At 43.3% G+C, this 10,464-nt stretch overlaps 1 protein-coding gene across 1 annotated transcript in view; it reads left to right on the forward strand.

Annotated features, from left to right (window-relative positions):
• The window catches only part of bmp7b (bone morphogenetic protein 7b), a 171,324-nt gene extending 164,683 nt beyond the window's left edge, over positions 1-6,641 (forward strand). The window contains exon 7 of the mRNA XM_041204552.1: positions 3,272-6,641. Coding sequence (XP_041060486.1) covers positions 3,272-3,421 — 150 coding nt within the window. The 3' untranslated portion in view covers positions 3,422-6,641. The remainder of the gene's footprint in view (positions 1-3,271) is intronic.
• The last annotated feature ends 3,823 nt before the right edge of the window (positions 6,642-10,464 follow it).

Below are 10,464 nucleotides of genomic sequence, written 5' to 3' on the forward strand. Positions count from 1 at the left end.
ATAGGTCTTTGGCAATGGTGCAAGCCAGGCGATAGCAGAGCAGCAGTTGGTTTTACAATCAGCCCGAATTTAGTTTCTATTGACTTGGAAGGAAGCCTCCAACTCAATGTTGCCCTTGTTATACCATTGTTAAAGACTAATTTCACTCCAAAGTTGCCAAAACTAATTAATTGCACCTCACTGAAGCATCGCTACTGCAGGCTAGGATCAGAAGTTCCAGCTGGAAGAATACAAAATAATAAGAGTGCAGAGATCATAGCCGTCAATGGCAATCGCCCCAGCATCGCTGCTGACCAAGAGATCTGGATCATGGTTTCAGATCGATGATCTTTCACCAGAACTGGAAAGAAATTAGAGATGTAATAGGTTTTAAGGAAGTACCAAGTCAGGGAAAGGGAAAAGGGTAAAACAAAAGGAAAGGTTTGTGTAGGAGTGCAAGATAGGAGAGCTAATGATAAAAGGGATGGAGGGGAAAGACAAAAATGAAATGGTAATGGGAAAAGTAAAGAAACAGAAGATGGGTGTAGAGGAGGTGTAAATGGGAGTGGTACAATTGTCACCAACAGCTGCCATCCAAAAAAATGGTGACAGAGGTTATGATCTTAAATTTTTGAACTTGAGCCTGGAAGGCTGTAAAATGCCTCTTCGAAAGGTGCTGTTCCTCAAACTTATGCTGAAATTCATCGGAGCAGGTTATGAGGCAGACTCAGAAAGGCCAGAGTGAGAGTGGGATCAAGAATTGAAATGACAAATCACTGGAAGCAAATGGAGGTGTTCCATAAAGCAGTCACCCAACCAGGATTTGGTCCCCCCCAATATGGAGGAGAGCAATGAATACAATATACAAAATAGAAAGAAGTACAAGTAAATCACTATTTCAACTGGAAAGAGAATGGTGAAGGCAAAAGGACATGTGTGAAGGCTGGTATGGGTAGATTAAGGAGTGTTCGAGTTTCAGAAGAGTGGTGCAAAGGGAATGGTCTCTTTGGTGTGCTGGGAGTTGAGAGGAAAATGTATTTGATGGTGATGTCACACTGGAGAGGGCAGAAATGGCACAGGATGATCCATTGAATACGGAGGCAGGTGGAATTGAAGGTGAGGACAAGGGGAACCCTATCATGGTCCTGGAAGGGAGGGGAAGGAGTGAGTGCAGAAATGCAGGAAATGAAATGGCCACAGCAAGGGCCCTGTCAATTATGGTGAAGGAGAATTCTCAGTTGAGAAAAAAAAGAAGACATAGTAGAATACTGATATGGATGTTTGCATCATCAGTACATTAGACCATATAGGAAACTGGATGAGAGAAAGTAGAATGAAGGTAGAGCTGGGACCTAGTGGGCTTATATTGAATGTTGGTCAATAGCCTATCACAGAAATGGAGACAGAGAAGTCAAAGAAGAGAAGGGGAGTTGCAGATGGACCACACCAAGGTGAGGGAAGGGTGGAAATTGCATGTAAAATTGATGCAATTTTCCAGTTTGAGGCTACAGCAGGAAATAGTACTGATGCAGCAATCAATGAGAAAGAGGTCCAGGTAGGGGAGTTGAGGAGGACTGGAAAAAGAATGGGCCTGAACTTCCTCAGAGTGGCAATCAGTGTTGGATTGCCACTCCAGATCCAATTACTTCTGTCAAAATATTTTCGAACCTATCTAGCCCAACATTCCGGCTCAGGCTGGGCCAAATCCAGGCGATGCAGCACGTCCTCTAGGCCCAGCATCAAAGCCCAGGAGAGTCAAAGGGAAGGAAGCTATGTTCCCTTTTTTAAGGCACTAGCTGCCGTAATCTAGATAAATTTAAAGGTCCATTGAAATTTAAAGGTCCTTGAAAGGTAATTGTCAAAGGTAAATGGATAGGATTTGGGGAGTGGGGGGGATTGGTGGTCGGAGGGGGGAGAATCAGAGGTCGGGGCTCAGGAGGTGGGGGTCGAGCTTCGCTGAGGGTTGGGCCTCACTGCGGGGTGTGGAGCTCGGTGAGGGGTATCAGGCCTTGGGAGGGGGAGATGTCAGGCCTCGGTAAGGGGGTGTCGGGCTTCAGGGGGAAGGTGTTGGGCCTGGGGGTGGGGTCTTTAAAGAATCCCGGGGGGGTGGCAGGCCTCGGGGGTGGTGGGGAGGGTGTCGGGCCTCAGGAATGGGGAGGAGGAGTCCCATGCGGATGGGAGGAATCCTGTGGGGTTAGTTGTGGGGCACTCCTTGTGGGTCGGGGAGTCCTGTGGGTGGGGTTGTCAAGGGGTGGATGGAAACCCCTGGAGGGTCGGGATAGCTGGGGGAGTCCCGTGGGTGCGGTTGTCAGGGGGTGCATGGAGACCCCTGTGGGGTCGGGGTAGTTGCAAGAGTCCCATGGGTGGGGTAGTCAGAAGTGGGGGAAGACCTCTGAGGGATCAGAGGTGTCAGCGAGTCCTGTTGGGGGGTATTCGCAGGGGTGGAAGGAGTTCCCTGGATGGGTCTGAGGGTGGGGGAAGTCGCCTAGGGGATTGGTCTGGTTCTGTAAATAGTTACCCAGTAACTATAAGTGGTCTTAATTCTTCTAACCTCTTCTAGGTAACTATTGCTGTAACCCAGGCGGAACGATCCAAAATTTGCGACTTAAATCATACTTTCAGATGGCTCCCAGTGTAGGTCATTTGCCCAGAGGAAATTTGCACTTTTGGGCAATTGCCATGTAAACCTTGCCTGTGAACTTGCAAAGAGGATTTCCCAGTGCATCTTTAGGGTGCCCCCCTAATCCGATGCTGGACAGCTCAGAAGTTAAGGCCCAAAGTTCCACATATCCCACAAAAAGGCAGGTCTAGTGAAGAGTTATATAGGTACCCATAGCAACATCTTTAATTTGGAGCAAGTGACTGGAATCAAAGAAGAAGGTATTCAAGGTGAGAACAAATTCGGCCAGTTGGAAGAGGTTGCTGGTGGATGAGGACTGGTTGGGCCTCTGTTCAAGGAAGAAGGGGAGAGCCCTCATGCCATCCTGGTGGGGGTTGGAGGTGTAGAGGTATTGGACGTCCATGATGAAAAGGAGATGTTTAGGCCCAGGAAAGTGCCAACATGGGTGAGGTACTGGAGGTCAGCTGCTGACAGATGAACTGTATCTCATCAAGAGTCAGTGGTTTCAGGAGAGGAGGGAGAAACTTGTGTGGTAGATGTGAAACAGTGTCCTATCTTACTTTGAAACATGATCCCCACTTCTTGATTAGTTATATATGTGTGGACTGGGTTATATGGATTGTATTATGATTTTCTTTGAAATACTTCTTTCTCTCTTAATTTTACATTCAGGTTCACTTAATAAACCCAGAGAATGTCCCGAAGCCATGCTGCGCTCCCACACAACTCAATGCCATATCCGTGCTTTACTTTGACGACAGTTCAAACGTCATCTTAAAAAAATACAGGAATATGGTGGTCAGAGCATGTGGCTGTCATTAGCACCAGAGAGAGAAGAACTTGTATCTGATGGGCTTTGGAAAGACTGCTGGTTACGGATCTCGCGTGATAAGTCAACTTGCTTAATGGTCTGAGGTTGTTTAAAGGAAAATCTAACTGTAAATTGAGAATTTTTTTTAATGATCTTTATTTTTTAAGGTTGACTATACATTAAGTCTTTCTATACTTGGAGGAAGAGCAACAATGTTTCTGAGTAGGAATGGCCTCCTAAAGGGTTGGGCAACCCAAATTTTAATAAGTGCTTGGTGGTAGATTTGCAATTTTTAGTGGGGAGAGGACATTTCGTGATAATTGATTTATTTCTTTCCTGTTAATTACTCAATATGAGCAGGCAAAAAAAATCCGTACACAATGTCTAAGGTACAATATAACTGGATATTTCTGGGTTAATACTCAGCTGTGACCCATCATCTCACTGGAAGCTCAGCAGTTCCATGACAGACTCCATGGAAAATTCTAGAAATACGGCAAAAAAATTGCTTCCCCACAAAATGAAATACATGTACAGTGGCTGAGCAGGAATGTTTTTTTTTCATGCCAGGGATATTGAAAACACCAATTGCCATTAATATTAGATTTGTAGATAATAAAACTCTGTGGTGTACTGAATTCAGGGAGTGAGAAGGAGGCCAGTTTATATTTAGTTAACTGATGATAACAGAGTGGTGATGGAGCACTACTTTTGGCTTCAGCACTTCCTGGAGATGGGAGAAGGGGAGAGTGGTGTTAAGCAGGAGTAGTAGCAGTTTGGACTCACTGGTGATTTCTGTTGAATGAAACTTGATGTAAGTATGTAAGTGAGGATCTCACTTATGATTCCACCATGATCAAATGGCCTATATTTAGTTATTTTGCCTCACTTAACAGGAATGATCTGAAGTATTAGATCAACCTGTGCAGTAAGGGTCAGCGCACAGGTAGGTGTAATTTTCAATCTCTTTTGGGTGGTAACCTGGCACAGCAAATGGCCTCTGCCTCTGTAATGTGATGCCTCAACCATCTTAGCACCCAGGAGGCAAGAGACAATGATACCCAACAGCTTCAGAAGTTTAGTAATGAAAACTGGAAAAACACTTATGAAAGTTGATTAAAAGCAAAATACTGCGGATGCTGGAAATCTGAAGCAAAAACAAAAATTGCTGGAAAAACTCAGCAGCTCTGACAGCATCTATGGAGAGAACGTTTCAAGTCCAGGTGACTCTTCTTCAGAAAGTTGATTGTTTGGCTGCTTAGTCAAAGTTAAATGGCAGCTCTGCAACTGAGAAGATTTGACTCAAGTGCAAAGCCTGAGAAATTCATAGCAGGTCACCTGAGGAGGTTTCTTCTGCTCCGTGTAGTGTAATCTTACAGCATGGTGCACCAGTTCTGGTCATCTTATTACAAAAAGGATTTGGAGGCATTGAGATGATATGAAAAAGATACAGAAGGTTGATGCTAGAACTGAGGGGATATACTCATTAAGAAAAACTGAACAGAGTTGAATTGTTGTCTCTAGAAGAGAGAAGATTTAGGGACATTTAAAAGAGGTCTTTAAAATTATAAAGGGGTTTGATAGGGTAGACACAGAGGAAATGTTTCAACATGTGAGGGAGACCAAAATCAGAGGCCATAAATATAAGGTAATCACCAATAAGTCAAAAAGAGAATTCAGGACAAATATCTTTATCTGGAACTCACTGAGGCGAATTGGCTAAATGCATTTAAGGGGAAGCTGGGTAAACAAGTGAGGAAGAAAGAAATAAACAATTATGCTTATAGGGGTAGATGAAGTAAGGCAGGAGGATGCTCATGTAGAACATAAACACTGGCACAGACCAGCTGAGCCAAATGGCCTGTTTCTGTGCTGGATACTGTATGTACTTCTCTGCAATCAGAAACATAGGACTTAGGAATAGGAGTAGGTCATTCAGCCCTTCGAGCCTGCTCCCCCATTCAATAAGATCTGGCTGTGGTCTCAATTTCATTTTCCCATCTGACCCCATAACACTTGACTCCCCTATCTTTCAAAAACCTGTCTAACTCTACTTTGAATAAATTCAATGATCCAGCCTCCACTGGTCTCTGGGGAGCAGAATTCCACATAATAATGAGCCTCTGAGAGAAAAAATTTCTCCTAATCTCTGTCTTAAAAGAGAAGCCTCTTAAACTGTGTCCCCTAGTTCTAGTTCTAGTCTACTACACAAGGAGCAAAGCAAGCCTATCCCTTCACCTATCCTTACCAATGAGTTGCAGTCCAGAATCCTAGCATTGCATTAATCTTCTCCCTTTCCAGAAAGTTTACATTCAACAATCTATCCAACCATCCAAAGTAAACTTCACTGTTCAATCAATATTCAAAAATAACCTGTATCTCTCATTACCTGCAATAATCTGGAGCTGTTCATTCCCCCTGATAACCAACATCAAAACAACAGCTTGCACTTATATAGCACCTTTACATCCCGAGGTGCTTCACAGGAGTATAATCAAGTAAAATGACACCATGAGATATTAGGACAGGTGACCAAAACTCTAGTCAAAGAGGTAGGTTTTAAGGAGCGCTTTTGAAGGAGGAAAGGTAGAGTTGGAGAGGTACAACAAGTGAATTCCAGAGCTAAGGGCCTAAACATCTAAAGACAACCATCAATGGCTAATGGTTAAAAAATAGGCGTGAGCAAGAGGCCAGAGTTGGAGGACCACAGAGATCTCTAAGGACTGTGGGGCTGGAGGAGATTGTAAATATAGGGAGGGGTCAGGTCACGGACGGATTTGGGAACAAAGATGAGAATTTTAAAATTGTAGTGCTGCAAGATCAGGATATTCTGATTTTACCATGATTTTCTTATTTAGCCTGATGAGCTGGGATAATCTAAACCTGCCATTTTTACCACTGGTTACCCAGGATAACCTGAACCTACTCTTTACCCTGATTCCTCAGGATAATCTAAACCAACTCTATTACTGATGAGGGATTTACATTAAGGCTACCAGTAGGAAAAGCCCAGAGACCATATATATCCCTAAAATGAGATTATGATGAGATTGAGCTGTGGATCAAATTTTCGCATTGTGTGCAAACTCCAGTTCACACTGCTGTTCCGAAATCATTTACCTTCTAAAGTTTGATTGCTTCCAGATTTTCATTTTTGCAGTGAATCAGGAAAAATCTCCACTAAGTTACTGTGACAGGAGTCTGTTCTGAATAAAGCAATCCTCAAATCTTCATGATTTTATTTTAACTTTAATTCAAGATCTATATCTTGAGTGACAATTTTCAGGTACTGTTTTCCATTTCTGACCCATCTTGTTCAGAAATCTCTCACATATCAGGGAACGCTGCTATTTCCTTGCAATGTTATGGCTGCCGCACACCACAAACATACCGTTGGACATGCACTTGTTGACTGGGAACTGCTTGAATTAAAAACACATCTGTACATTGTCTCTAAACCATAATAGAGAATCTTGCAGAAACCCATGAATGATTCTCAATTAATAGTGCAAAATGTGTCTATGCATATCCTGTAGCTTGTTTGATGTTGTTTACAGATTGCAGCTCCCAGTGGGAATTTAGTAAACTCACTTAGTGTAGTCACTCCATACCTCTCTTCCAGACAAGGACTGTGTTTCAAAGGTGCATGTGCCTTTATGTAGATGAGTTGTCAACAACATACATTTGGGCCGGGATTTTATGGGGCGTTGGTGGCTCCGTCCACTGGCTGAAAAGTCAGGGGCAACGTTACCTAGGCCGGTTATGGAAGACAGACCTGATTTTATGTGCAGCCAGACAATTAACTGCCTGCAGTCGGGGCTCCTGTCCCTTTAAGTGACGTGGTCCGGCCCCCAGGAGCTGCCGGCCAACTGAATGAGAATGTTGGTGATTGCTGGGACTACAACCAGGCAGCAGTAGCGTCGGTGGAAGAGGCCCTGGTACCCAGGTAAGTGTTGTCAGGCTCATTGGGGCCATTCAGGCAGGCCCCAGCAAGGGGTGGGGAGGGTTGTTCTTGAGGGCACAGGCAATACTGAGGGACTGGTCCTTGCCATCTATGGTCTTCTATGGGCTGCTATATGAAGCCCACCCACCACTGATAAAATACCAGCGGCAGTGGGAAAAGGCCATTAAATGGCCCTCAATTGTAAATTTAAGCACCTCAATTGGCCTAAGGGCAGGAGGGCCCATCCACCACCTTCTCTGGCACTGGTAAAAAGCAAGCAATGACAGGAAGGTGACAGGGATGACACCACCCACCACCACCCCCGTCATTCAAACTGATTTTTCGCACCATCCCCGCCAAAACACATGCTCCCGATGTCCAGTAAAATCCTGGTCATTGTGTCTTTTACAGCCTATATGCAGGTGTGTGTCTGAATGCATGCTAACAAAAGGATGTTAATTGTGTATTCAGGCATGCCTATATGAGCAGGCAAGCAATTTTAGGATTCAGATATAATGCAGTATCATGCCAAAAGGCCTTATGGGGAGAAACAGCCTGGGGCTTTGTTAAATTACATTCTGTTTGGATCCTCTCTTGAGGGAGAATAACAGAAAATCAGAAAAAATGCTGCCAGGCAGGTATCCAGACACCTCCCAGCCTCTTTCTGTCTTTCCCAGGAGGTTTGGTGCAGAAGTATGGAACTCCTGAGGCTGAGGCTGGAGTGCCATTGAACTCATTAAGAAGTCAATTAAGGATTTTTTGAATGGACTTCCTTTTTCCCAACAGTGGAGAAATTTAATGCTGTGTCTCCAACACGACAGGTTCGAGAAAGCAAGAGCACAGCAGAAGGGACTGCCTCAGTGAAGCAAACAAACTGTGAACGTTGATCAGTAATACTGAAGAGCTACAGACATGGCCAGACTTTGAGGCTGCCTTGCAAAACTTTCCTGTCATAGACGGCTATCATTGCTTGACTGTGAGTGCCAACTGCACTTCACCTGTCCAGTACCTTACCTACCCTCAGCTGCACTTCCCTGTAACCAGCCATCACAGCAGCATGGACATAGCTTATGTAGCTACACTACTCACCTCTGCTAAGAGTCCAGGGCAGGGGATTTTCCAGTGCTACATGGTCCAGCAGCAGCTGGAGCAATACCAGCAGCAGCACCAACTGCCTTCTCCACAGCAACATGCCCTTCCACAGGGCAGATGGAATGGACACCAAGATCCAGATGTAAGTAGGTGATGCCCCCAATACATGCTCTATAGACAAAATATCAACCATCCTGACATGCCTGTACACCACTGCCTCTGGCTGTCATGGCAGGTCACTGCTGACATCTGCATCCTCATCCAGGTCACCTTCCCAGTGGACCAAATAAGATGCATTGCCAGTAGCTGACGTGGTGTCTGTCACTGGAGATTCACCCCACCACCACACTAATCCAGTGATAGGGTTTATTTACATCCCAAAAATGGTCCTGATGTCCAAGAAGAAAACTAAGGTGAGAAGATTCCTCCCCTCACAACTGAATATCACCAGGTTAAGAAATGAGACAATTGCCAGGCTTGTGTCAGTGAAAGGATAACAACAGTGGATGCCGTAATTGTGTACTCAACTCATTTCTCCCATCAAAACCATCAGTCTATTGACTTTCCAGGGTAGCAACCGATATGCCACATACTCCATATACATATTCTACTATTATAACTTGCGCAGGATTACCTCACACTGTAGTCTAAATAAGCCACCTAAAAAAACTATATATCAGAATTTTACAGGCATAAAGATGTCAAGGGCCAGCTATTATAAAACAAATTACAACTCCAAATAAGAAAATAGTTGAACATTTAACAGTCAACAATTAAGTTACAAACGGGCATATCAAATATTAAGATACCCTAGCGTCAATCCAGAATAATTGCTCATGATATTCCAGATGACAAGCAAGCACAAAGAAAGTCAGACTGGGCCAGCAGTTGAGCCCCCTGACTTTTTTGTGCTGTCACCTCCTTTGGCCGGGATTAGTCTGCGGCCTGATCTTATGTGTTGCCTCTAGTAATGCCTTAACGAGGTATCACGACCTAGTTGGAGAGGCAGAACTCACCTTTTTTACTTTAATTTGTGGTATTAATGGCGGAAATACCAGACATCTGTGTCCAGTGGCAGACTTAACACTATGAAATATAAAAGCCTCTACAATCAGCTGAGAGATAGTGAGGCTGGAGCACATGCCATTACTCAAGATTCTTTGTTTAAGCATGTACACATGAGGCTGATTTTAACTTAATTCGGTGTGTGGTAAAATCTAGCCCACCAACTTCATCTGTTTCTAGTTAAAATGCTTGTGAGCTCAAATTAAAAGGGATAACCTAGCCTGTATTTTGGTTTTAGTCCAATATAAGTTCATTTTAAAATTCTTTCCTGACTAAAGCCACCAAATCATTAAACGTGCCTGAATTTTCTGACTTGCAATAACTCTGCTCACAGTGAATCTAAGAAAGCAGATGATTTTACTTGAGACCAAATAGTTTTGGTTGCAGTGTAATGTCTAGTGTGTGTGTATGTGTGTAATATTTTATGTAAATAGTTTTGCACAGAACAAAAGAAGTTATTTATTTCTTTAGCGGTTCCAGATTATTCCCTGTGCCCCGTACCTTTGTATTCTGGACAAAAAAAAAATCCTTTCTTATTTAAAACCATATTTATTATAAAATGGACTGGTAGAATGTATATACACAATACTGTTCCATTGCTCAATAAAGTCAACTTGAAAAAGTTTTTTTGTTTCTCAAATACAGTGGTTTGTAACAATTAGATGAATAAACAAGTGATACAAAAATATGTGTCTATCTTTGTTTTACTTACGACACATTGTGTAACATGAAAAAATTAAGCTTCACAGATGAGACCTGGGGCTTCTATCTTTAGGTTTCTTCGAATTTATTTAACCCAAACTCAATTGGATGAATTTTGTACTCATTACGCATTATGAGAAAATGAAATCTATGGTAGGTATTGACTAACACAGCCCATTACAGGCAGATATAAACCCAACACTTCATCACAATTAGACACACCTTTTCATAGAATTACATAGAATTTACAGC

Source organism: Carcharodon carcharias, chromosome 14, assembly GCF_017639515.1.
Source record: "Carcharodon carcharias isolate sCarCar2 chromosome 14, sCarCar2.pri, whole genome shotgun sequence".
In the NCBI taxonomy this organism is placed as follows: domain Eukaryota; kingdom Metazoa; phylum Chordata; class Chondrichthyes; order Lamniformes; family Lamnidae; genus Carcharodon; species Carcharodon carcharias.